Source organism: Pollicipes pollicipes, unplaced genomic scaffold, assembly GCF_011947565.3.
Source record: "Pollicipes pollicipes isolate AB1234 unplaced genomic scaffold, Ppol_2.1 Scaffold_5724;HRSCAF=6776_pilon_pilon_pilon, whole genome shotgun sequence".
Classification (NCBI taxonomy): Eukaryota; Metazoa; Arthropoda; class Thecostraca; order Pollicipedomorpha; family Pollicipedidae; genus Pollicipes; species Pollicipes pollicipes.
In genome coordinates, this window is record NW_023596746.1 from 42232006 (window position 1) to 42259580 (window position 27575).

The 27575-nt window shown below is 49.4% G+C and overlaps 1 protein-coding gene across 1 annotated transcript; it reads left to right on the forward strand.

Moving 5' to 3' along the window:
* The first annotated feature begins 66 nt into the window (after nucleotides 1-66).
* On the forward strand, nucleotides 67-20149 carry LOC119103974 (beta-1,3-galactosyltransferase 5). Its single transcript, XM_037227685.1, has 5 exons — nucleotides 67-198; nucleotides 4777-4925; nucleotides 16386-16487; nucleotides 16752-16860; nucleotides 18850-20149. The coding sequence occupies exons 1-5, from the start codon at nucleotides 102-104 to the stop codon at nucleotides 19821-19823; spliced, it is 1431 nt and encodes a 476-aa protein (XP_037083580.1). The 5' UTR covers nucleotides 67-101; the 3' UTR covers nucleotides 19824-20149.
* Nucleotides 20150-27575: the final 7426 nt, after the last annotated feature.

Sequence of the window (27575 nt, forward strand, 5' to 3'; positions counted from 1 at the left end):
GCACCAGCCGACCCAGGCCGGGGCGGAGTCGGTCACGTGGCTGCTCGTCGCACGGTGAAACTCAGCCGGCCGCGCCGTCCCAGTTCCGTGCCGGCTTGGCCATGGACGGGCGGGACCGCTGGTGTACGTCGCGCCAGCTGCTGCTGCCGCCGCTGTTGCTGCTGCTGGTGCCAGCGCTGGTGCCGGCGCTAGTCTCAGGTAACGCCGACGATCCGGGCCTTCGCTGCAGCTGGGCTTCTTACCGCGTTGATCACCATTCTAACCACCGGGATAAGCGCAGAGGGCGACGTAATTGAATGGGTGGGCTGCCAAACTGCTAGCGGAATGACGCGCAAAGTGAAGTTATCATGGACTGCGATCTACGTCATATCGGGTATCGGGTATCCGGTATCGGGCATATTATAAAATGTGTAATGTTACAAGTGTGTAACTGTGTTAATAAAGTGTGCTTAAAGGGAATGTCCGACCTGTGCATGGGGTTTTGAACTGAAATAGCCATCTTCATGACCTTTTGATGCAGTTCACGGCCATGCCCAAGACCCAAAACCCTCTGATTCCTGAGTTATACGCCCGCAAAAAACGAAAAGGTTTATTGGAAGGCTACTTCAAAGTCACCTTGGCACTGATGTCGTTACAGAAACGTCATAGGATTGTCGTCATAGTATAGGCTGTTTTCGGCTTATGGTCAAAACAGTATGGCCGCTGATACATTTGTAGGGGCGATGATGCGGCACGTATGATGCAATCCGCGGAAGGTGATTCGCTGTTAGTAAGAGTTCGCTGCTGAATGGTTGTCGCGAACGTAAGCGTGAGCACTTTCGGGTTGTGCGGCACTTGTCGCCAATGGGGCATTTTCCTTATTCCCAGACCATAGGTCAATGTTTTAGAAAGAGAACGCCACGGTCTGCAAAAAAGTACAGCAACGGAAAAAACGGCACTCTCCCGAATATTATAAAAATATGATACGCGGCGGCAAACATACCTTTTTCTACTGCTGCCGTTTTGTTCTCCTTTTACTGACGTATTTGTCACAGACAGCTCGGAGGGCGCCTTGTGTACCGGAGCAAAAAACGTTGCACGGGTGTATGCGTTAGCAAGACATTCTAAAATCAGGGAAATATTACATACATTTTATATAAATATTTTACTAGATATTTCACACATGTTGTAGGCAGACTTGTGCCTGGTTCCCAAGATTTATTTCTGGTAACTGGTTCCTGGTTCCTGGTTCCGGAACCAGGAAGAACCCAGGAACCAGTCTGGCAATAAGTCGAAAGATCCAGCAGGAATCAGGATCCAGATTGACAATAAGTCGAAAGATCCAGCAAGAACCAGTATCCAGCTTGACAATAAGCCAAAAGATTCAACAAGAGCCAGGATCCAGCTCGACATGAAGAAGAAAGGTCCAGCACGAACCATGATCCTGCCTGATATGAAACTGAAAGAACCAGCAAGAACCAAGATCCAACTTGGATTGGACATAGGGACCCAGCAAGAACCAAGATCCAGCCTGCCATTATGTTGAGGGATCCAGCAAGAACCAAGACCCAGCCTAGAATATGCATGGTGATCCAGCAAGAACTGTGATCCAGCTCAGACTTAGATGGGGATTCAATTCCAGCAAGAACCAAGATCCATTCTAAAGTTATGTTCAGGAACCAGCAAGAACCAGATTCTTACCAGGAGTTCTTCACAGCAGTTGATGCCCACACTCCCCACCTTTTCAGGTCGAGCAATGTGTGCTGTTCTTAATGTAAATGAATAAAATTAAGTCTATGGACATTGCTGGTTATCTGCTCAGGCTGTTCTTCATATTCCATAACAAATTTGCTGTTCTTCAATGTTAATAACACTACAAATTCAGAAGAACAAAATCAATAACTTGTCACGATACAGGTATGCTGCAGACCTGCTATGTCCGCAGCTGGGCTGTTAGCTGCCTAATGTTACCCTGAAAGGAAAGGCCCTGTCTTTCGTGCGTATATCACAGAAATAATGAATACCATATATATATATATATATATATATATATATATATATATATATATATATATATATATATACGCAATCACATATCAGTTTACATAAGAAAGGCACACACATTATCAATATCAAGCGACACCCGCTCGCAACACCTCGCACACCAATGCGCCGCTACGGCGCGTCACTCATCAATGCCGCAGATAGGGAAGCTAGTATCACACGTTTCGTTTATCTAAAACCCAAAGGGAATATGACGTCAAGGAACTAAGGCTGCTGGTGATTACTCCGTGTGAGAATGCTGGACAACGGCTCTATTTTATTGAGTTCTTATTGCTCACACCAAAATACGCACCATCCAACTTGTCATAATCAATTTAAATCATCCACAACAATATCAGACACAAGCAAGGATTGTATGTGTTGAAATGCAGCTTCTCATAATAACAAATACCCTTTGAGCACATGACATGCCGCAAAGCTTGAGATGCAGCAGCAGACGTTAGGTAGCCTTGGACGCCGCTCAAAAGAGAGGAATGGAAATCTCGGATGTTTTTTCCAAGAATATACACAATGTTGCACGGTTTTTCTAAATGTTCTTTCCAGATATTCTGGAATATTTCATTTTATTCTGTTTATTCTTTTAGGCATTTCGAAAGTGGCTAGGAGATATACAAATTAAGCAACCATATATACATGCGTTATATATATATATATATATATATATATATATATATATATGTTGGAATATTTTGGCAGAATTCTTTGTTTGCTACATGTTTGATTAAAGATAACTGCTGACTCAGCATTGACGAGCTTTTTGATGCATCGTTCTAGTTTCCGGGTCTTTGACATTGCGTCATCGCTTAGATTAAAGATGGTTCGCACAAAATTACTCATATATTCATCACTCCTTCCATACTAACGTTTCGAGATCTTATCTCATCTTCGCAGAAGACTAAATTGCACAAGAAATAAGTTTTGCGTTTTAAAGGATGACAAATTGTGCCCTACTGTTGGAAGACAGCTTTTGGCACGGAGAACATAAATGAAGCATAACTAATTGAAGTAAGAGCGAATTGCTATTTTCATTTTCATACATGTAAGAAGCACTCATATGGGAACATCACAAAGACACAATGGGAACACTATCGTCACAATCACATCAGAAGTGCTCACCGCCCACCACCTAGTAGTTCAAGAGTTCTGCAAGAATTTGTCTGTCTGTTCAAGGCCGGAGAGAGTTCGTTAATGAATATGCATTCCACATTGAGGGCGTGTTCTGTCACTGCACGTCCGTAAAATGTCAGTGCCTGTCTGTCAGTTGTGTCAATGTCATGTCGTGTTCTTGTCGCATGTGGTCCAGAGGTGCCCCGTCACGTAAGTGCATTGTCAGGCGTCGTGAGAGTGTCGTTGTGGTCACACCAGTGTAAGTGTATAGGACGCAGTTTGAGAGAGAGAGGACGGCAATTGCAGCCTTCCGATGTTGCATTGGAATTGATATTGCTGCATTGATTGCATTTTAGTTTGTTCGGTTTGTCTGGGCTTGTTTCTCATAAGAAAGTTTGATATTTTCTTATTGCCAATAGTTAAATGACAATGTCTATGTCTGTGGTCCGGTTTTGCCTTTAACAATGTTGAGAGATAATTTCCCGCTTAAAGCTTTTTCGTCCTGTTTGTGGGCAGATGTCATTTTAATTTCGCATTAATCCAAGTTTGACGGTCGGTTGGATGTCTTGCCTTGGTTTGCCTTCAAAGTGTCTTGTCATATGTCGTGTCTCGTTTTCAATGTCAGAATTTGAAAAACCGATGTTCACCATGAATTGAACCGTTGTTCACCAGAATTTGAAAAACCGTTGTTGTCCATGCAATGTTAATTTTTGCGAAAAGTTTACATTTGACCTGAATTGACAGTTCATCGATGACATTGGGTTGCAAAACTAAGGCGGCGACTACGAGATCCCGTAACATCGCACATGTGTGTCTGTATCCCGTTCCTCAAACATTTCTCGTTTGGAAGCACTAAGGGGGTCGTTGCTAGCATATGTCCACCCTATCACGGCGCTTGTGTCAGGATGTTCACAAGGACATTTCACGAGGGCGTCAGGATGGACACGGGCCAGTGCCAGGCACCTGCGAGGAGTCTCTGGTGCTTGCAGAAGCAGAGCTCTCCAAAGAGAGGAGGCTGGCGCCGAGACGGACTGTTTGGCGTGCTTTACGAGGAGGGCGTGTACGGATGGATCATCATCGGATACTGTGTCACTGATAATCTGCATCGTCAATCACGCAGCTTAACGTTCCGGCATTTTGAATGGGCCATCCCAAAACCACTGTCCTGGGTCTGTCGCAGCATTGTTTTATTCTGTCCTCCAGTTGGAAGCATGTAACAATGCAGAGTTTCACATTTCCACTCACAATAGCACAGTTTCACCCACCATTGTGCACAACATTATGCAATTGCATTTACTCACGCCAACCCATGAACTATTGTCAAGTCTCGAAACTATTCGTCCTCCACCGTTAACGTTTCCTTCAACAGGTCATGGCATGATCTGACTCAAACAGTGTGCATCTACCCTGATGCCGCTCTCATCACGTGTACATCAAGCAGACGTATGGACTCGTGAATCGGCGACAGCCCCGCTGTATGTAGGCCGTCGCGCACGACTGACCGGCGCCAATGTCGGCGCGACCCTGCCCAGAGCCGCGTGCCTCCTGTATCGTCGGCAGCGTGTGACAGTGCCGGCATGCGGCGCCGGAGTGTTGCGCGTGACCCCGACCCGTCCCCTGCCGCAGCCGAGAAGTGCGAGCCCCTGCTTCGGGATGAGGAGAGCCCGCCAGCCGCCAACACCAGCTTCATTTCCAACAACAACACCCTACTGGAGGTGGAGGCCGGAGAGAACGCGGTGCTGCCATGCCGCGTGCACCAGCCGCACACCAAGCGGGTAGGTCCCGGCGAAGGCGTACGATGCGTCTAGCCGCTCGTAGCTAGCAGCACGCGACTGTCGGGAAGGACCGGGATAGGGACAGTGAAGGGAAGGGCCGGACAGTGCCCCTCACTGCACGGATGTCTTGTTATGGTGCGAAACGACAATAAAGTTGCATCACGAACGGCAGAAGCAGTCATGTGTGCCAGCATGCAACCTGCGTTGCATTATTGGACGATATACGACCTACCTAGTTTGGCAGGCGGGAAACGTACGTAAAGAAAAGGCCATTTTTCTAACCGTTAGGAATCGAGTATTATGAACGTAGAGCGGTGTAAGGATGTTTCGCTACAAATAAAAGGTGCATAGTTTCCCAAGTTAGTGCGCTGTCAGCACAGTATAAACATATGCCAACCCATTTTCTGGTGGTTATTCACCCATCAAGTGCTCATGTGGGGGCCGGTATGTTGGGAAAACAACCACATGGTATCCCCCAGCAATTTTACATCGTTCGCAGTGGAATGCCACCGGGAGTTCCAATTAGTAGGATTCCTCACGTGTCAGTACAAGGTGATAACGCCACTTGTGTCCTGAATTGTCATTGACCCCGCTGGCTCCGTCGCCGTGACTCGGTGGAAGCTGGCCGCCACATTCAAGGTGATTCCAAGGAATGCAGCTTAGTGCTATTCAAAGCTGGATTTAAAGAATCATCCAAAGTCACAGTGTTTCCCTCAATGTTCCTATAACCGTGGAACAGCACAATGGATTTTGATGAACTGTTATTGTAGCGTAATTAGGGGAAGAGGGGGAGGTGTCGACATTAACTTAATTGTATTCTGGCTGGAGGTTATATTCAAGTTTTTTTGTAAATTGCTTAATAACTTTAAAACTCTGATATCATTGCCTTTTTCTTATGACAAGCAACGCGTCTGTCTTTGTTTCACATCTCTGACATTAACGTTATTGTATTGTGGCAAAAAGTTATATTCAAGTGTTTTTGAAAGATGTTGATAACTTAAAAGGTCGGACACCATTGCCTACTTCTCATGACAAGCGACGGGCCGTCTTTGTTTCACACCTCTAGTTTGATTTGTCGTATGGACTTCGTTGCCATTGTTCCACATTGATATAGGGTTTTGAACTGAAATGAACATCTTGAAGGCCTTTCGGCGTTGTTTGCAGTCCTGCCTTTCTTAAGACCTAAGCTCCTCTAACTTCTGAGCTACACGCCCACGAAGATACGGAAAGGTATATTGAGGAGAGTATTTCGGAGACGCCCTCGCATTCGTGACGCTGTAACAACATTCAAATCCCGTTATTACATAAGCCGGGCGGCGATCAAGGCAAAAATAGAAATTACTAAGGCGTTCATATCTGGCGTTCGTGAGCACGATTTCCAGATAAAGCGTCTGCCAGTTGGCTATCAGTCAAGGTTGTGCAAGGTGCGATGTCGTAATCAAACTATGACGCGTTGAAAAGCATATTCACTGAACCGAGATTTGTGCTGCCTAGAGCAGCCTTTCCACTGAAAAATATGTCAATAGTTACAAGTGAGCTTGTTTCATCATGCCTGATGCTTGCTTCAATATCTTCAAACGTGAAACATTCCCTTTGAAGCGGGACAGCTCTTTACGTGGACAGTGCAAGCGTGACAGTCGTCTGGCCGCTGCCACGGTCGTGGCCCAAATCGAGAGTTGGGTTCCACTACCTCAGCGGGCCCTCGCGTGTCATGCGTGCCGCTCACGTATATTTCCACCGACCTGACCTCAGCCAGGAATTTTGAAAGCCGCAGGCCGCCGCGCATCGCCAAGTAGTGACGCTACGAACTAAGTAGTACACAAGCAATCAATAATTCATTTCTAAACCAAAACGCACCTCACTTGGTGAACAACGCCCAATTCACAAATAAGACGACGTTTCGCTATTTAGTCCTGAACAAATATTACAGATGTTTATTAATTTAAATAGTTTGAGGTCTGTGTTGTCTTGAGCTGCTGTTGAGTTTCTATTTAAGTTATTTTTCTGCCTCGAAGACGCCAGCGTGTCCAGGCATTTGGAAGTCAAATTTGTTTAGGTAGTTGGGAGAAAAATACACACGGAGGAAAATTTTTGCAACATCTTGTGGCACTTGCCCTCTAACGTTTGATGAGAGAGGAAAGAGACATAGCATGCGGGATTGGCCATTAAATAACTGTGAACGCGGGTTCTCGCGTGGCGCACACAGCGCCCGAGGAGCATAGGATGGACGTACAGGCATAACAGCGCATAGGGCAGCAGTCACCAGCTTTAAAGTGCACCTTTTTGTGACAGCAAAAGATCATGCGTTTCTGTTGGCCTTTCTGTTAATTGCTTTCATAGAATCATATTTGTATCACATCAAAATTTATTATGTTTACCTGTAAATCAATATCTGCTTTTCCACCGTTGTTTGTGGTGGAATTTTTGTTATGCTGATAAACCTTTATGTTTGCGCTGAAATGGACAAGTGCGTATGTATTGCGTGCTTTATCCACTTACTTTCTCATTTTACGGCAATTACATGATAATCATTAGCATGAAGCATGGTTTGCTTTCATGACCTGCTTCTGTTCTAGCCAGCATATCATTATTTAAATCAGAATGCACTTAAACAACTGCATTGTTGCCCATAGATTTATACTTGTCGCTCAGTGTTTCAGGAATAAGCGTTCCTTCTGCTACGTTTCAACGAAGTTCGGCTGTGAAAGGGAGTGTTCCAACATTTGTGTGGGGTTTTAACCTGAAATAACCATCTTTAAAGTCATTCGGCGCAGATCATAGCCCTGCTCTTCACGGGCTTAAACCGCTCTCGTTTCTGAGCTATACGCCAGCTAAGATGTGCAAACTGTTTCGGGAAGGCTATTTCAAGGTCACACAGGCATCTTTGGCGATCTGATCACGTCATTAAAATCATGCCATTCCATTAGCCATGCGACAACCAAGGCAAAGGAAAATATAATTGCGGAGCCGTTCATATCTGGCGTTCATGAGCACAATTTCCAAATAAAACGGCGCCAGTTAACTCTCAATCAATGCTGTGCAAGCTGCGATGACGTAATCAAACAATGGCGTAATGAGAAACATGTTTACTAAGCAGAGAACTTGTGCTGCCTAAAGCAGTCTGTTCCACTTATTAGTATAACCATAGGGATAAGTGAGATTGCTTCATCATATCTGATGCGTGATTCAATATTTTCAAGTGAGAAAATCCCTTTAACCTGATCTACTTATTGTCACGTGCGTCAAACATACGACGCAATAAATCAGAGGACTCCGATTGAAGCTGTTCAGCACAGCTACCATGCAGTGGAATCGGATGGCGATTCAGGCCTCCACTACAGCGTGATGGTGCCTACATGACCAGTTCGGAGCCGTAACATGGCCAGTTCAAAACCGGATGGTGCCTACATGGCCAGTTCAGAGCCGGATGGTGCCTACATGGCCAGCTCAGAGCCGCGACTGGGCCGGATGTGTTCAATCTTAACTGAATAAGGCGAATCTCAATAGTTCATGCCTCTTTTTGTGGAGGTGAGACGGTGGTTCATCATATATTGATCAAAACAATAACAAAAAATGGATAGATGGTTTTATGAGCAACTTTGTGCACCACATCAGGCGTACTTGAAGTGAGCAAATATATCAGGATCAGGAGGTAACCTATATCTCAGAGCTCTTGTCGGTCTTTTTATTTCGGAGAGAGAGAGAGAGAGAGAGAGAGAGAGAGAGAGAGAGAGAGAGAGAGAGAGAGAGAGAGAGAGAGAGAGAGAGAGAGAGAGAGAGAGAGAGAGAGAGAGAGAGAGAGAGAGAGAGAGAGAGAGAGAGAGAGAGAGAGAGAGAGAGAGAGAGAGAGAGAGAGAGAGAGAGAGAGAGAGAGAGAGAGAGAGAGAGAGAGAGAGAGAGAGAGAGAGAGAGAGAGAGAGAGAGAGAGAGAGAGAGAGAGAGAGAGAGAGAGAGAGAGAGAGAGAGAGAGAGAGAGAGAGAGAGAGAGAGAGAGAGAGAGAGAGAGAGAGAGAGAGAGAGAGAGAGAGAGGAGAGAAAGAGAAGGAAGTGGAAGCAAGAGGACAATAAGAGCAAGAGGACGGAAGAGACGAAGAGAGGACCGAGGAAAGCTGCGATGTAGGGTCTGGGTCTCCTGAAGAAAGACAGAGAGTGAAAGCTGCCGTATGGTCGTGGGTCTGGGTCTCCTGAAGGAAGACACAGAGAGTGAAAGCTGCCGTATGGTCGTGGGTCCGGGTCTCCTGAAGGAAGACACAGAGAGAGAAAGCTGCCGTATGGTCGTGGGTCCGGGTCTCCTGAAGGAAGCTACCATGTGACGCCTGCTGAAGGCCTGCGGGTGCTGTATGACTTTCGCCGCAGCTTACGTTCCACCTGACAGACGCTCACTTGGATCCCGCGGGCCGTCCACGGGCCATCAGTCGAGACTTAGCTCGGCTGCTGCCAACCCAGCGGACCGGCCTGAACGGACTGCATATCCCAGCAGACCGGCCTGAATGGACTGCATGTCCCAGCAGACCGGCCTGAATGGACTGCATATCCCAGCAGACTGGCCTGAGCGGACTGCATATCACAGCAGACCGGCCTGAGAGGACTGCATATCCCAGCAGACTGGCATGAATGGACTGCATGACTGTCAGTACATGCTGACTGTCAGTACAGCAAATATCGAATGACTCGGAACGACATGCCAGCAACACATTGAGCTGAGACCCCAGCCTGCTGTGCAGTGTATTGAATTAATGTACCCTGATATCCACGAAGGTAGTGCCAAAGGCGCGGTGAGTTTTACCCATGCATCTAACCCTGCAGAAGAAAATCTACAGGATCATCTCTGACATCAATAAGCCGAGACCTGCTGAGCTTCAGCGGGTGGATGGTTCCGAGAAAGTCCAGATCAGCCATGTGTCAGGCATTAGACGAGCGCTGTATTAAGCCGCGCCCAGCCGGAGGGAGGGAGGGGGGGGGGGCAAACTGACTTCCCCTTACGGTTTTTTCGAGCACAGGTAAAAAAACAAACGCTTGTAGCGATACGAAATTTTCAGTCCCTAGTCATCTATCGGATAGACATCCTCTGTGCAAATTTGAAGTTTTGGTCTGTCAAGACCCGTGAGCTAGGTCATCTCAGAGGCAGACCTCTAAAAAACTTTGACCACGGATGACGTTTTAGTGGGCCATTTGCCATTGTTGAAGCTTGTTCTAGTGATAAACAATGATAGTATCTACAATTTGTATGTTTCAGATTTTTCGGATAACGCGCGGTCATTGCCTTGAGTTTGGTGAGTTATGGTGATTTTTGTAATTTATGCAAATTTGCACGCATGTTTGTGCAGCTTCGCTGTTTGTTTAGGAAGTAAAGAGTTCTTAATTACTCCCAACCATCACATGGCCACAGATTGCATGCCCTTGCCCAATCCACGACCTACCTCAAGGGCTATCTTTTGCAGAGCACATGCTTAGCTTAAAATGGGCAGCTTTATTGGGTAATGTTTGTGCAGAACGTGAATGCTGCACTGAAAATATGTTGTGATACCAATCTAATGCATAATGAGCTCACAAACATGCAAGGTCATATCAGCTGATCAAAAGATCAGCGATCTAGGTTGCCAGTAACGGAAAGGCTAGATGATCGAGTGCGACGTGTGTAACCACCTCCTTATCGTGTTTGTGAAAATGATGACGCATAATTTGTGCCGACGTAGCTGCTCGCAGTGTGTTACAAGCGTCGAAGGGATTATGTGTGTTGAAGACTAAAGTTACGCGATGTTGTTGTTGATCCCGGGAGGGGAAGTCCTTTTTCCCCCGGCCGTGCGCGGGTGTCTCATACCCCTGGCCGTGCGCGGGCGTCTCAGACCCCTGGCCGGGCGCGGGCGTCTCAGACCCCTGGCCGGGCACGGGCGTCTCAGACCCCTGGCCGGGCACGGGCGTCTCGGACCCCTGGCCGGGCACGGGCGTCTCAGACCCCTGGCCGTCTCAGACCCCTGGCCGGGCACGGGCGTCTCAGACCCCTGGCCGGGCGCGGGCGTCTCAGACCCCTGGCCGGGCACGGGCGTTTCAGACCCCTGGCCGGGCACGGGCGTCTCATACCCCTGGCCGGGCACGGGCGTCTCAGACCCCTGGCCGGGCACGGGCGTCTCAGACCCCTGGCCGGGCGCGGGCGTTTCAGACCCCTGACCGTGCGCGGGCGCTTCAGACCCCTGGCCGGGCGCGGGCGTCTCAGACCCCTGGCCGGGCGCGGGTGTCTCATACCCCTGGCCGGGCACGGGTGTCTCAGACCCCTGGCCGGGCGCGGGCGTCTCAGACCCCTGGCCGGGCACGGGCGTCTCAGACCCCTGGCCGGGCGCGGGTGTCTCAGACCCCTGGCCGGGCGCGGGCGTCTCAGGCCCCTGGCCGTGCGCGGGCGCTTCAGACCCCTGGCCGGGCGCGGGCGTCTCAGACCCCTGGCCGGGCGCGGGTGTCTCATACCCCTGGCCGGGCACGGGTGTCTCAGACCCCTGGCCGGGCGCGGGCGTCTCATACCCCTGGCCGGGCACGGGCGTCTCAGACCCCTGGCCGGGCGCGGGCGTCTCAGACCCCTGGCCGGGCGCGGGCGTCTCAGGCCCCTGGCCGAGCGCGGGCGTCTCAGACCCCTGGCCGGGCGCGGGTGTCTCAGACCCCTGGCCGGGCGCGGGCGTCTCAGACCCCTGGCCGGGCGCGGGTGTCTCAGACCCCTGGCCGGGCACGGGCGTCTCATACCCCTGGCCGGGCACGGGCGTCTCATACCCCTGGCCGGGCACGGGCGTCTCAGACTCCTGGCCGGGCGCGGGCGTCTCATACCCCTGGCCGGGCGCGGGCGTCTCATACCCCTGGCCGGGCGCGGGCGTCTCAGACCCCTGGCCGTGCGCGGGCGTCTCAGACCCCTGGCCGGGCGCGGGTGAAGACTGCACGCAGACAACTACATTATCCGCTCTACATGAACAAGTGTGCTATTTATTGATCGCGCGTTGTGTAAGAGAAAAATATCAGTGCTGTGCATTTACATATGCTGATCCGCCGCTTGTGGTCGTTACCCGTGTCAGACACCAGAATGTATTATAGCCGCAGCACCGGCGGCTGTTTTTAATGGCCAGACACGTCAGCGGCCTACCCCCTGAGAGGAATCGTTCGGAACGGTGTTCGCCCAGTGGGCGCCGTAGAAGACAGATGAGTCTGGAACGTCAATTATTTCGTCCAAGCGCCAGATGGTCTGAATGAAATATCAATATGTCCGGGAGATGACGCATTAAGATGCATCACCCCGGCCGGTTGTAGATGTTGAAGTTGTATGACATGATGTGGGCGGCTATCTTGGACATAAAGCATGCATTTCGGCAAGGGGTTCTCTCGAAATGTTAGAAAAACATCCCTGCATCTCACCCCTGCTCCATCCCTGCGCTACATCTGTTTCTTTTTACGGAAAGGGACCATGAGCAGTGCCTGAAGTTTTCCAGGCTTCGTGAAAATACTGATTCCAGATATATCTCTTATCTCCTACAGATACACAACAAAATACACAAATAAAATATACACAAAATTGACATATTGTCAATTTTGGAATGTTTTCTTCATTCGGTCAATGGAGCGTCCAGGATTTGGTTAAAGGTAATGCCCCACATTTCAAGATATTGAAGCGAGCATTGGATATGATGGCACGATACCTCATGTAGTACACATGCCTCTCAATACGTCGTGGTTCCATTGCGTCATTGCACCTTACACAACATTGATTGAGAACGAGTTGGCAGCCGTTTTATCTTGAAATCGTGGTCACAAACGCCATATATGAAGAACTCGACAATTATATTTGTCTTGGCCTTGATCGTCGCATGACCAATGGAATGGCATAATTTGAATGATGTTATTATGGGGTGATGGATGCCTGAGTGGTCTGGAAACAGTCGGCACGAAGTAGTGAGCACATCTTCACGAGCGTGTTGCCTAGCAACTAGAGGAGCTTAGTTCTTAAGACCGCGAACTGCACCGAATGATCTTCAAGGTGGCTACTTCAGTTCAAAACCCCATTCAAAGGTAGAACACTCCCTTTTAAAGGTCATTGAAAAACGCATCATGCAATAACCCATTTACTGTCGGGAACAATATGTGGTTAAAACGAAAAAAATCGGTGTAAGGTGCATTCAACGGAGGATGGGCAACCCTTTCTCTTGGTTGGGCCTGTACGTTCGACTTTCGATGTAACGCCAGGGACGAGACTTTCGTTACACTTAGCAGACACTCTGTGGGTTCCACGTTGCAAGTAACTAACCATTACCGTGTAACTAAAAGGATGACTTTCGGTCTATCTCTTTTTAGTTGTTGCAAGCGGACGCGAAGCTGCCACGGGGTCGTCAGCGGTGCGTGGGCGGCGCTGGGTCTCTGTAGCGTGCGCGTGCTGTGTCGCCGGTCAGCGCGCTGTGGCCGGAGTGCGGCACACGGCTCCTGCGGCACGTTGCCACCGTTACGACACACCGTTAGCCGCGCATGGGCCGGCCGCCAGTGCCGCGTCGCGAGCGATCGTGGGGGTAGGGACCGGGCCGGGCCGGGAGCGTCGGCCGGGCCCGAGGCGGACCCGGCCGCCCGACCGGTCGGGCGGGGTCAGCGGGTCGCCAGCCGCGGTCGACGCTCGCCGCGGCAGCGCCCGATCGGGCCGCGCCTGGGAGCGGGCCGACGCCGCCGCTCGACTGTGATTAGCCCATCACGGGCGGGCCCGAGCGTCAGACGGCGTTCGCTGAGAACGGCCGGGGTAATGGCCAGATTGTGCGCCGTTTGCGGCCTTTTGTTCCGAAGGCCGCCGCGGAGTTGGCGCCCGCTGCCGGGTTTGGTGAGGTGAGGACGGCGGTGGCGGCGGGCGTGTCGGGACCGGAGTCGAGTCAGATGAGATAATTACTCCGCTGACAGCAGTGGATTCCGATCACCCGCCGAGTCTGGCTGCCTAGCCCCGTGGTGCCTGGCGCCACGGGCGGATCGGGCGAATCCTGTCATCGCTCCGGACGCGCCGGCTTCATCGATTGAACCGGTGACGGATCCTGCCCTCAGCGGTGCCGCTATTCAATCCATCAGCGGATGCGCAGATAAGCTGCTGAGCTGACAACTCCCAGAGCGGAGGTGGTCTTTGCTTAAATACCTGCTGCGTTCGGCAAACAGAGATGCTAAAATAATCATCATGTAACAAAATGAGACGTAATGCAGGGCTCCGCTCTGACACGAGACTGCCTTTATTGCACAGGCGACTTCACCCATAGATAAACAGCACTTCCGCCGACGTTTGCCGTCCAGCAATCGCAGTGGGTCGTGTCCGCTGGTCCATGCCGTGCTCTGCCGGGCCGAAGGGACCGTCGGCAGTACCCGCTGCGTCGGAAGGACTCCAGCTGGCTCCGTCCCCGGTGGGAGCGTGATCAGGATGTTCCGAGCGTTGACCGCTGGCTGCCAGATCAGCATGTTTTACGGCTATCGTGGAAGCTGCCAACCGGCTCTGTTCGACGGGCGGACTGTTGTGGTGGAATGATGGGCCAATGACAGGGCACCGATAATTTCGGTAGTCCATAACTCTGATCGTCAAACATGCACAAATGCACTCACGGTCCGGTACTAGGAACCCGGCTGTTGCGAATGCATTATTGATGAAATTCAACACCTTTTTCTGCATTAATACGTTTTTACAAAGTGCTTAAGTGCTTTCAATCTTTCACGCAATTGGTTTTGTTAGGTTCATGCTCGTGAGGGATATCACCCATCCATAGCATTAGAGGGGGTTTGCCACATTTTTTTCTTTGTGCCTGATACGCGTTCGATTTGAATACCGATTTTCTCGAAAGGCTTTTGGATATCTCGTAATATCAATTTGAAGTAGCCGCTCCTACGGGAGAAGTCTTATTGGCCACGCTGCTCACAACTACGAAAGTAAAACGTTGCATCTGCGTTGCTTTTTCCGAATTGTAGTTTCTAAAATGTGAGCAACACACCAATTTGTCAAAATGCTTGTGTAATTAATGCAACGAAAGCTTAGAACTTTCTTTTTGGAGAAAAAGATATGTAAACATGAGACTATTATCCCGCGATTCAGCGAAACGCCATACGACGGCTTTGGCTTCTTCCGTATGGCGTTTATCACATTGGCTCTTTTCGGAGCGCACTTGGGCTTTGGGAAACTGAGTACCACATGGTGTTTAGTGATACACTGGCTCAAACTTAAAGTCAATGCGCTTCTTGGTGACTGATCCTTACCACTCGCTGTGTCAACCACGAACAAGCATTTGCACTTAAAATGCAACTGCATGTACAATTTTACAATTTGTGCAAGTGGTATTTGAAGCATTTGCCACTCATACCGGTAGAGGTGCCATCTTGAGTCGCAAGCCCGTAAAGTACGGGTTGAAACAGCATTAACGTGGCGCCTCTAACCTGTAACAGCTGACAACAGCCCTCAGCAGATTCTGCTGTCGTCTTGACGACGCGGTTGTTTTGACGACGGCGGTCGTGACAACAGCATTTGTCAAGGACTCGGGATACACCCTGGGGTTTCCATGAAAGGAAGAAGTGTACTGCTGTTAAAGGGCGTTGACGGCGTAACTCAGACTCGAAAATCATGAAAATCTATATCGTTATTATATATTGCTGGTGCTGCGGTGGCTCTACCCAGTGCTATCACGAGACGTAAATGGTCCTGAATTCTCACCAGAGCATGGTTTTAAGTATGCCTCAAAGGTGGGACAGTCCCTTTAAAGGTAGCAAATGATGTTTGTATAAATAACACCATTGAAAATTGTTTGTTCGTTGCATTGCACTTAATTGCTTTGTTTCCGTCATCAAAGACTTTCCTCAGGCTGCGGTAACCAGTTGAGCAGGGTAGGTACCAAGGCCCTATTGCTATTGTTCATTTATTACTTAGCTTAACGTAACCTATCACTTAACTTACTTCACTTACTGTAACCTCTCGTAAACATAAATGCTCTGGCCATTTTAAGATGGGTTCGGCTAGGTTCGGTCGCAAGACATGCTTGGATTGCCATGGGGGAGGACTGCAAGGAGGAATGGAAGTTTTGGTCAATTGGACGCACTTCAAAACTGCCATTGAAACATGAAACATTGGGTATTATTCTCATATCTGAGCCGTGGTGGAATTAATCACCACCGTTCATGTTTATTTTCAGAAAAAACAAATGGTTTCCATCAAGGATCATTCGTCATTATAAAGCGTCTACCGTTGTGAGATAAAATGTTCCCAAAGGAGATTAATGATTGCCTATACAGGCCTTGTCAACAGCACGCTACTCGTGAATCAACCTTAAATATGGTCCTATGAGATGCCAGCTAATTCACTTTCCCAGGAGTTTCGTACTAGTAACACGACCTTTTTTAGAGTTTCTGACATTGTCCTACTCCGCTCTGATCAGAAGACCAGTATTTGTTGTAGCCGCATAATATGAATGCTAACGATGCATGCCTTTGCAGGTAGCCTGGGTGTATCAACCTTCACGACGTCTTCTAACCGTCCAGGACCGGGCCTTTACACAAGACAAGCGGGTGTCAGCACAATTTTTCCGCCACACGGAGGTTTGTCTGCGGTCAATGACCCCTGAACACGACCCGCAGACCCATCATTGGACGGAATGGCTCGGTGTGTGCTCGGTGGTAATGTGTGCGCACCGCGCCTGGACGACAGCCATTTTGGATCGTGTGATTATCCGATTTCCATTTGATTGGCATGTCGGCTTGTCGAACTTCGCCGTCCCGAAGTAATCGCTGGTTCCTCCAGAGGCATCGCCTGGGAGCGCACGCCGGTGACACTTGCCTGACCTGGGCCGCCCCATCCCTCAGATGTGGACACTATACATCCGCAACGTGAACACGAACGACACGGGCATCTACGAGTGTCAGCTGTCGTCTCATCCCTGGGAGCGGCTGCACGTCAGGCTGCGGGTCACAGGTGAGGGGCGAGCGCCCCTCCCCCTCCCCAGCCTCAGGCGCCTCTAGCTCGGTCTGCCTGTCCAGCGATGGAGCCCGCCGAGACCGTGCTCCAGGCGTGTCCTCGGCCGGACCGGAGCCGTGTTGTGTGTGCTGGTCCCGAGCTGTGTATCTCCGGGCAACGCCTCGTCGCGCCGTGCGGGGTTCGGCGGCCTCCAAACAGATGGTGGCTGCTCGTCGACCTCTGACATCCCGCCCCTGAGCAGGTGGCGGGTAATGGAGCCCTGTCACACGCAGATGTCGAGCAGCTGGTGGCGGAATTCCTGCTGCTCTGCACCGTTGAACTCTTCTATTTATATTGTCAGTTTTCATTTCCGTCAGTGTTGAATCCATTTTGGCTCTAGGATAAAAATGTATTTGAGCTGAGACTGCTTTGTTGTTTTAGGTCCCGCTGTCCCTCCTCGATTAATATGTCTGTGTTTTGACTGCGATACTTTGCAAGCAATGACGTACTTTGCGGCTGTTAGAAGTCACAATACTACATGCATTGTGGCTTCCACATGCCTGTGTATTCGTGGAAGGCAAAGAACATCTAAAAAAGGCTTTGCTTGACAAGAAATATGCTCCAGCATTTGTTTTAGCATTAGGCGCAAATGCGGCTGTCGAAGCCCGCTGTATGTTCTATTTCCTGTCAGCACAACTAGCGGGTTTTTTAACACCCGCCCGGGTGGCTGGTTGGATACCCTTGGCTTGGGTGGGGGGTCAATTTGACCCCCGCCTGAGATTTCAGGAGCTAAGAAAGCTAGAAACACCAAATTCACAGGATGCGTTGACCTGTACGTGAAGTCACTGAGGTGAAAATTAGAGGTTCTTTGGTCATTACCTTCGGGTCAAATAAGGTCATAGGTCAAATTACAGGTTAGTTTCCAAAGGGCTCCTGAAACATAAATAACTGTTGCAAAAGGTCACTTGCTGTGAGTGGTCAGTGGTCAGTGACCTCGTTCGACCTTTTGAAAGTCGTGGTGACCAAAATCATACAAGACCACTTTGAGTTTTGTATTTGGAAAAGGGGCATAGATTACGGCTGGCAGAATGTTCCTAAAAAACAAAGTTGACATGTGTTATTTTTGTCAGTGACCTGTTCTGACCTTTAAAAAGTCTATGGAAGGTGTATAATGCGGTTTCCGTTACCAATAAATTTGAAATGAGCACCATAAACTGCCCCACACAGCAAGCTCTAGAGTAATAAAGCAGGTTTATTTTGACCTTGGCCTGACCTTCATAACTGATCTTAAGTCAATGTTATTTGTTCATTGAATTGTTGCATTGCTTAAGAAAGTGTCTCAGATACGTATGGCTTCGTCTAACACTCCATTGTTGGATCAGATTAAACGATTCCACACAAATTACCTTCTCTGAGATCATGGCCTGACTGACCTGCTATAGATCAGCGACCTTGCAAGGTACATGTAAATTTTTGGTACCAGACGATCCGCTATTCAGCTGTCTACAGCTGTGCAGAATTTGGTGCGGATACGCCGCGCTGTTCGGAAACCATTTTGGAAAACCTTCAGAGGTCAATTTGACCCCACCCGAGCGCGTGTTAATCAGCAAGCCGTTGAAATAGGAGTCAGCCTGCATTGGACGACGGGATCTGCCTGAACCAATGTTATGTTGTTTTTCAACCACTTGAGTATTTATTTTGAGCTCTACAAGCTGTCGCTAAGGGTTTACTTATTATCTTAAATCATTGGCTCACTCAAAACAAAGATCATCATCGAGTGTGTGAGAAGGCCCGATCACATCCTGGTTCTTCTACAACGCCTATGCTTTTTCATGTTTGGGTTCTGTTCTGCGGGAGCTTGGATGGGTCCAAACTTGTTTTCGGGGCAGGGAAACCAGCCAGGCATTCGAGAGACACCACAGCCACCACAGGACCCCAAGCTCGACCGCTGACCTAACCACAGCACTTCTGAGCGATCCACGCTAAAGCTATCTTTGCTGTCTGCAGACCCAGCCGGCAGCAACTCGACGGGCAACGGCCCGCTAATGACCCGTGACTACTACGAGCCGGGCTTCAGGATCGCCAGCGACACATTGTGCCCGCACCACGGCGCCGGCGTCAAAGTGATGATGATGGTGCAGAGCGCCCCGGGCAACGCTGAGATCCGCCAAGTTCTGCGCAAAACCTGGGCCAAGCCGGCCATCGAGCGCGAGGACGTGGTGCTGGGCTTCTTGTTGGCGCGCACCAACGATTCGGCGGTGCAGGCGGCGATCCAGCGCGAGAGCGACACGTTCGGCGACATCATCCAGGCCAGCTTCGTAGACCACTACAACAACCTGACGCTCAAGTCGCTGGCCACACTCGAGTGGTTCGACACGTACTGCAGGCGCGCGCAGTTCGTGCTCAAGGTAGACGATGACCTTTTCGTCAGCGTTGACAACCTCGTGACGTTCATTGAGCACCACCAGAACGAGCGGCGCGTGGTATACGGCAACGTAGTGTACGACCCGAAGCCGGACCGCAACCTCGAGTCGCGCTACTACACCAGCCCAGAGGTGTGGGACAAGCCCAAGTACCCCAAGTACACGGGAGGCCCCATCTACCTTATCTCCTCCGACGCCACGCGCGGCATCTACAAGCGGGTGATGGAGCGGCCGTACCTCTTCATTGAGGACGTCACCATCACCGGCATCGGCGCGCAGCTGGCGGGCGTTCGGCGCAAACGCGCGCCCGAGATGTTCACCTACCACGTGCCCAGCTCGAAGACGTGCCTGTTCCGGCTGCTGATCGGCGCCCACCAGATCCCGACTGAGGACCTCGAGGACATCTGGAGGCGCGTGCAAGATCCGCATATCGAGTGTCCCCAGCAGTACTCGCCCACGCTCTGGGACCAGTGTGTCGGCCTCAAGCTGCAGGAGAGCCTGCGCCACTGCGTCATGATGATGTTCTCGAAGACGAACAAGACGGCGAAGCACGACTGAGCGTTCGGTGATGCTGTTGTGGTAGGCGGTGTCGTGATATGTGATGGCGCTTGTGGCGCGACAACGTTGTCAGGGACGTTCGGTTGTAAAACACGGGATTACACAACTCAGCTCATGCCAAACGACGTGGTGTTGACTATGCCATCCGAGTCTTGTGTGCGTGTCGACGTTGAGTTGAGTTGAGTTGAGAAGTTGAGGCAAGCTGATTCGAGTGTTGGACGGGAGTGGCTTTACTGTGTTGGGATGAATATGCACATGCACGAAGCCATTCCTGGACGTGTTGCTTATAACGTGACCAATATAGCCAGGTATGGATTGTGAATTTCTTCACGCTTTCCCCTCTTTATTCGCGACTCAAAGTTACGCAAGCAGTTCGACTGGAGAGACACAATTGACCTGCCGTTCACAGTTAATGTTGTGCATTTTTCACGCACATGTATGAGCAAATATGTTTTAAAAGCGAATGATTTGTTGTCACATTTGTGTTTCCAACATTGTCAAGGCATCGTTTTTAACTTTGCTTGTCTATAAACCATATCCATGCCGGAAACCAAGTCAGAGATAAAACTTGTCCTTGAACTATTGGTAAGTGTAGATAAATATATCCAATGAAATTTGAACCAATCTTAAAGCTATTAAACATCAGCTCATAACAATTCAATAACAGTATTCAGCTTAACCATCTTTAAACTCCCAATCATACGACTTCATAATGTATGTTACTGCCTAAAAGATAATTACAGCTGTAGTGTCTGCTCTCCAGGTCGGGTTCATTATAAGCAGCAGAGGGCAGGCGTTAGTTTCGCTCAGAGCTTTTTTTTTAGTATTTCTTGTTTTCAATTCCACGTTAGTGCAAGCATTAATGTGTAGTAATAGTATCAGTATATGCATATATATATATATATATATATATATATATATATATATACATATGTAATAGTATAGCAAATCAGTGCGTGGTAAACTCCAATAGCAACGGTCTCCATAGCCTAAACCCTGTCGACATCTCTAAGGACGTACTTAGATCTAGAGTTAACTCTTTCTTCGCAGCGCTCAAAGGCACCAAGTTAAAATTCAAAACCACTGCAGCTCGATTGCCAAACATATGAGACACTTCACGCATGACAATCGCCAACAATGAACATCGCATGGCATGTACATAGTACCATTCATGTGACGGAGTATAATACCACGTTTGGCCACATGCGTGGCATTATACTTGCTCTTGTAAGCAGCATTTAGTAAGACGGACTGTCGTTTTCGACCGTAAATGCATGACAGAAAATGGTTGCTGCACTATCACTAGGCGGTCACTGACCAGAACTGCCGCACAAAAACACGCGGCAGCGGCGGCAAGTGTCATCACAGCTTGACAAGTACATGACGCCTTTCAAACGAGTTTGTCACGTTTGCCAGGTCAATGTGCGATGACTAAGCGCAACTCCAATACACTTAAGGTGTCTCCCAAAATGCCGAGAAAGGGGGTCGGAGCGAGTGTCATTACTAGCTTGCTCGGTGTTTACATTGGACATCTGAAAGTCTAAATGGCGTGCTGTGCAAAATTAAGGTATCGCTTAAATCTAGGTAACACCAACACTATCACTGAACATGCCGGCTGTTTCATCACTGATATAGCCCCAGTCGCCATGCCCTCACGGCGTTTAAAGATAGCACCCTGTGTTTCGTTAATTGACAAAGATTGTCAGTTTTTGTCCCGTGTCACTAAGTCACGCCATGCACTTGGTCCGGTGATATCAGTGATTGATATTAGTAATTAACCAATTACATAGATGCACGATCTAATGGTCGCAAACATGGCATCTGTTGTTCTTTTTTGGCAGTGTTCGATGAACTCTGTGGGCTACCAATATGCGCGGGCACCGGCCTCGTGCCTGCTCCGGAAATGGGCTCCTTGCGCTCAGAACCTGACACGGAGCCGCTCACAAGCCGCTCACGAGCCGCGCTCACGAGCCGTTCACGAGCCGCTCACGAGCCGCTCACGAGCCGTTCACGAGCCGCTCACGAGCCGCTCACGAGCCGCTCACGAGCCGCTCGGTGTTGGTGGTTTCGGGGCGGAATAGGGGCCCGAATTGTCAAAGGGTGTCCTAATCGGTACAAGAAGCCCTCTGACATTTGAAATCACGGCGCTGCGGGCAGAATTCCTTAATGTACCTTCCAGCCAGCCTTTCGGGCCTTCTGGCCCTCAAATCAGGCTCTTAACTGTCGGTTTCGTGGGCCCCTCAGGCCCTAAGGAACGGGGCCCCCCGCCTGCGCCACTGCTACGTTCTCACACTATGCGTAGTTCTTCATGTTTGTAGCGAATCTCAGTTGGGGAGAACGGAGAACTCAACTTTCAACAATGCGAACGCCCTGGGATTGGTACCCAGTGCCGCCGGGTTATGTGTTGATTATACTTAAATGTTGAGTCTGACATCTTTTAAATGGGCAGACTCGGCTGAAAAATCAAGTGACCAGAGTAAGGCAGCAACTTGTGTGTGTGGTTAGGTGGATTGGCTGTAGGGCATATTAAGAAACTTGGCGGCGCGGCAAAATTTTGAAAGATTTACTACCTCTACGTCCCTATATGAAAATCACTGCAGCGCAGTGCTTTGGGCGGCTCCTATATTTGTCATGATAATGTTTACCAAAGACTTTATTATTGCGATCCAACGCAAGCCAAATACGAAGACTTCGGCACAGACTTTCTCTCCGGCAAATGACACGAAAAATGGTAAATTGCTTAGTCCATTAGCGAGCAACAGGAAAAACCAGGAGAATAGAGATATAGTCACGGCTTTGACGGCTTAGTTACGGCTCCGGCTTAGAAGACGGCTTAGTTACGGCTCCGTTACGGCTTTGACTTATAGTACCCGCAGTACTCGCTGGCGGTCCTTCCCACTCTCTTCGTACCCATATGCCGCAGATATCTCATTCGTGCTATCGTTGTTTTTAAGCTACACCATAACCCATGGGCGTAGGAACAGGAGGCCGGAGGGGCCATGGGCCCCACTTTTCAAGGTGGGGCAGCAATGTTAACTCTCCCCCCCCCCCCCCCACACACCTCTCAGATTAAGGTTGCATTCGGCTTTATTTTGCACCACATTTAACATGCATGCCGATTTATCTAATTCACCAGCCATCTCCCTTAAAATGTGTCATCTTTTTCATTTGCTCATCGGCCATCATTTAGTGTTACAGCCACAAGACCGCCGCCTCAAGCCCGGACACTGCAACGCTGGGCTTCGAGGCTGTTATTGCTATGACTTGCGAGCGCGCATGTTCAAGAGCACATTATGTAGTTTTCTTATTAGTTATCAGTTCCGACAGGATCTTGAACATTTTAAGACGAACATGGGTTGGCCGTGTTTTTACAAATTAGGAACCCCATTTCATCTACAATCTACAAACAGGGAGCACTCAATATCTCTGAAAAACACAGGAAAATACAGAACTGGAGTCTATGTGGCAGCTATCGGACTACCTGCGGTGATCATGGATGTTGTTGCGTCATTGAGGGTTCCCATGCTGATCCGGGGCCAACTGCGCGGGTCAGAGGTTCTCCCGTGTCAGGGAGGGGAACAATGTGAATATGATATATCCTTCTCATAGCCTCCGGATCGGCCAGGAGATCCCCCGCCCCGTGCCACCAGAATGATAGCCAGAAGGACACTTCGCGATAGAACGGAGTGACCCTTCAGCCCTTGACCGGAAACGGTAAGGTACCCCTGGTCTTGTACTCAGGAGGCCCCTTGCCCGGAAGGAAATTAGGGGTCTCATTATTATTGGGTAAAGGGGTGTCCTCATTATTGTTGAATAACGTGGGTCGAAGTAAGCTTAAAAAACGAGCAAGGTTATGCGATGTTTGCTTGAGAACGTTCATTTTTTCAGACCGTATTATTGAAACAAATTACATAAAAACGCTCGAACATGCCCGCCTGCAACCTCGAGGGGAACAACAAGGATGGTCTGGGTCGCAACATCCGTAAAACCGAAAAGTTTCGGCCTACTGCAAGTGCCACCAGATGGCGGGCGCTATGTTAATCCGTACTTCTGGATTGACAGATAGCTGCAAAAACACGAAAACTATAGACTTACATTCACTCCTCCAGCTCAACTTTCAGATGCCAGCCCCCTTCGCGGTGCTTTAAGGGCCAATCCGTTATTTTCATCAGTCAAAAAATTGCACACGTGAAATATGCGCTCAGACTGCATTCTAAATGTAATATCTCATGTCATGAAGCTTTCAAGAATACTTTATCAGAAGCGTCGTCATTTTCGTCCACCCGTTGGCCACAAATTAGTATTAGCTGCTAGGCCGACGCTGCACACCCTGCGGAGACTGCAACGCCTGGGGTCGAGGCTTGTGTTCCTAAGATTTTCGAGTACGCATGCTCAAAATGACGTCACATAACTTGCATCACTGGTCGATTGAAGTGTTTAAACGTAATCATTTCGGAAGCGTCATCAATTTCATCCACTGGTGGGCCATGGCTAAATATTAGGTTCCGGGCTCGCGCGTGTTAAAAAAGTTACATGAATTGTATCACTAATCGATTCTGATTGAATAGTGAACAATGTCAGATAAGCATGTCTTGGCCATGTTAATACACATTGTTGACCACTCGATCTGCAACCAAATTTTCATCTTCAAATTTGGATCAAACGTATTGATCTATAATCTACCTTCGCAATGTCCTCAATGTCTGCAGTACTTAGATAAGAAATGTTGACATAGCATCTCAATTATATCGGTTTAGAAAGAGTCAACTAACCATTGTAAATTGAGAGCGCCAGGTGATTTATTCCATGCAGTCACTCAACGCCTGATTTATGCAGGTTATTGGCCTACAAATGCAAACAGAACTGAGCTCACTGTAACTCCTGGTTTCTGTTATGGTTACAAGGCAAAAATAACAATAAAACGAAGAAAATCGTGTTACTTGTTAACAAGTAAACTATATCCGGGGATCTTGGGGCGGGGGGGGGGGGGGGTCACCATAAGATGGGCTTTGTCAACCTTGTGTTCTCCCTTGGCAAGGCTCTGGCTACGCCCCTGCCTACACGCAAAAGCAGATCGAGTCGTATATGTTACACGATGGGCAATGGATTGTCCGTTGGGCCAATTAATTCCTAAGGCAGACAGCTTCCCGGAGGCTATTGTTCTGCGATGGTGTGCTGTGAGGGAAGATGATTCGGAAAAAGGTGATGCTGCAGGTGTCCAACACATGTTTCAAACGCCATGTAGTAGTAACGCTGATCCAAAAATATGCAACAAAGCGGCCGTACGATCAGTTCGTAGTCGGTCATGCGGGAGACACCCAGGCCGGGCATTGGCCACCGACAGCGGACAGGAGCAGGACCCAAAAAAGAAACATATGACAGATGGGCCTTATTATGTGCCTTGATTTTTAAAAGAGATTCTCCAGTTTTATGGCTTTTGCCACATTGCTTCCAGCAATTTCAAGCTACGAATTTATTTCCGCCTAAAATGCTGCGACAAGGCTTATCTCTTGAAAAAGCAGCCAACGAAATAAAGACGCATGAAAAATCCGTCGCACTGTGAGCCATCGATCCACTTTCAAAATTTTCACCAGCCTATACCCAGGCCGTATTTTGGCATCTACGCTGTGGAGGCAGATGCTTCCTCAATGATCCAAAATGTCTACCCGCTCGTGATATTTCACCTCCCAGGAAAGACAATACTAAAATGAACGAATAATCTAAGAAAGCTGGATAGCCTTATCTGCCAAATGACAGATAAGTCGAATAGGCAAGATTGTGCACCAGTGAAAAACAGCTCTAGATGCATATCTAGCCTAGCAGCCATGGCATTTGAATAAAGAGCGATAACAACCTTCATCCCTACCCCCCCCCCCCCCCTCCCAGGTCATCGGCCTCGCCTTCCAGAAAAAGTTCGCAAGTGCACCCTGAGCTTGCCCCCCCCCCCCACTTTTTGAAACGTTCCTACGCCTATGCCATAAACCAATAAAAACACTGAATCATCTACGCTCGTGACGTACAAAAGTTGAGACCCGCGCACATCTTCTCACGGCCAGGCCGGTGCAGCATCAAATTCTGCCACGAACATGTGGTTGAATCACCAAAGCTTTCACTAAAACATTGTCGGGATGCAAATAATGGTTGCTGGCTACGTTTCTGCGTCGTTCATACCCGTGTACCTGGAACCAGGCCATCGCACAAGTGGGCGAAGCGTTCATTCAAATCAGTCAGTTGCTTGCATAGCGTGCACAGCTGTCGTATCTCGTCTTCTGGCGGACAATCTGGTGAGGCGCCCAACCCAGCGGCACACAACAGCCGTGACACGCCATCCAAGGCGTTGACCTGTAATCAACATCCGCCCGCTTTCCAAATCGAGGCCAACATATGTTCAGCCTCCAGTAACTGCCCTCCCAATGCCTATTGCGTTTTGGGCCGACATATGCGTTTCTGACGCTTTAATGCAATGGTATGAATCCCGATGCCAGGGTCATATTTACTACATTTCAGATCCGCTCTTACCAACGCTGCTGCGACCTTTCTTAACTTACATGCAGAGATTCTAAAATGCAAACCATAAAACCTCTTGCTGTAAAAATCTTGCTGCTGCCCGTGACAGCGCACTTCCCCAAAAGCTAAACCCAATGAATACCGTGGTCACAACCTCTGCGAGTTACTGTTGGAATCAGAGCATAGGGATGGTTTATTGTGCGGATACTAACTGTTTATCCCAACCTGCTGGTCAATGTACTGTTCCACCCAACTCAGTCGCCCCAACTCCACATAGCCCGTTGGAAATTAGACCTAAATTACCTTCACGAACATAACTCAAAGCGGATCAGGTCCCACCAACTCTCTTCCCCAGTCCAGACTCCCGGTGGCTCGCGCAGCGCCCGCCCGGCGTCCGTTCGTGTGACGTCACAGCCCATATACACCCTCGTGACCCTGGCTGGCCCAATCGCGGCGGCCCACCACGGGCCGCTCCGTCAGGCGCGGGAGCGAACGGGTCATGACACTGCGGTCAAATGAAAACACGCCGGTCAGGAGATCGAAGGAAAAACACGCTGGAGAGGAAATCTCCGTCGTGGAGCGTGCAACGCTAGGGCACGGCCATCCGCGCTAGATGTTACCACAATAAAAGAGCACGGCCGTCTTCGGTGGTTTTCAAATACTCGGCGAGTGCTACTCGCCGTTCTTGCAAGTCCAGCGTTCCTATCTCGTCGATCGCCGGATGGCCGGACAGGTGAGGACTGGTGACAGTGATGCATGTTCAGCCTTGTCGCATATTGTCCTTGATGCCGGTGTGCCCTAGGTTCGGCACGGCAGGAGGGGGCAGAGGGGGCAGTTACCCTTCCACTGCCTGCCAGGCGGGGATATTTTGTTTTTGACCCCTCCAAATCATGGGCAATCCTTTTGCTCAAACTGAAGGTGTTGTGACTCCGCGTACGTCACCAGTATTCGGATCAAGGAGGTCCCTATAACTAAGCTAGCAGGTACTTAATCAGACTCAGAAACCCCCTTCTTCATCAAGAGGCCCGTTTTCTGGATAAACAGATTCCATTCATGGATTTAGCAGCCCATGTTCATGATCAGAAGGCCCGTAATTTTGTGGTACGGTATCTTTGCTGGTTGGGTGGCCCCTGTTATGCCCACCAGACACGCTCTTTATATCAGGAGGCTCCTATTGTGAAACAGAATGCGCATTCCATGCGTCAAAAGGCCGCTAGTACGGCACGTACGCGCGCTCTCTCTTCT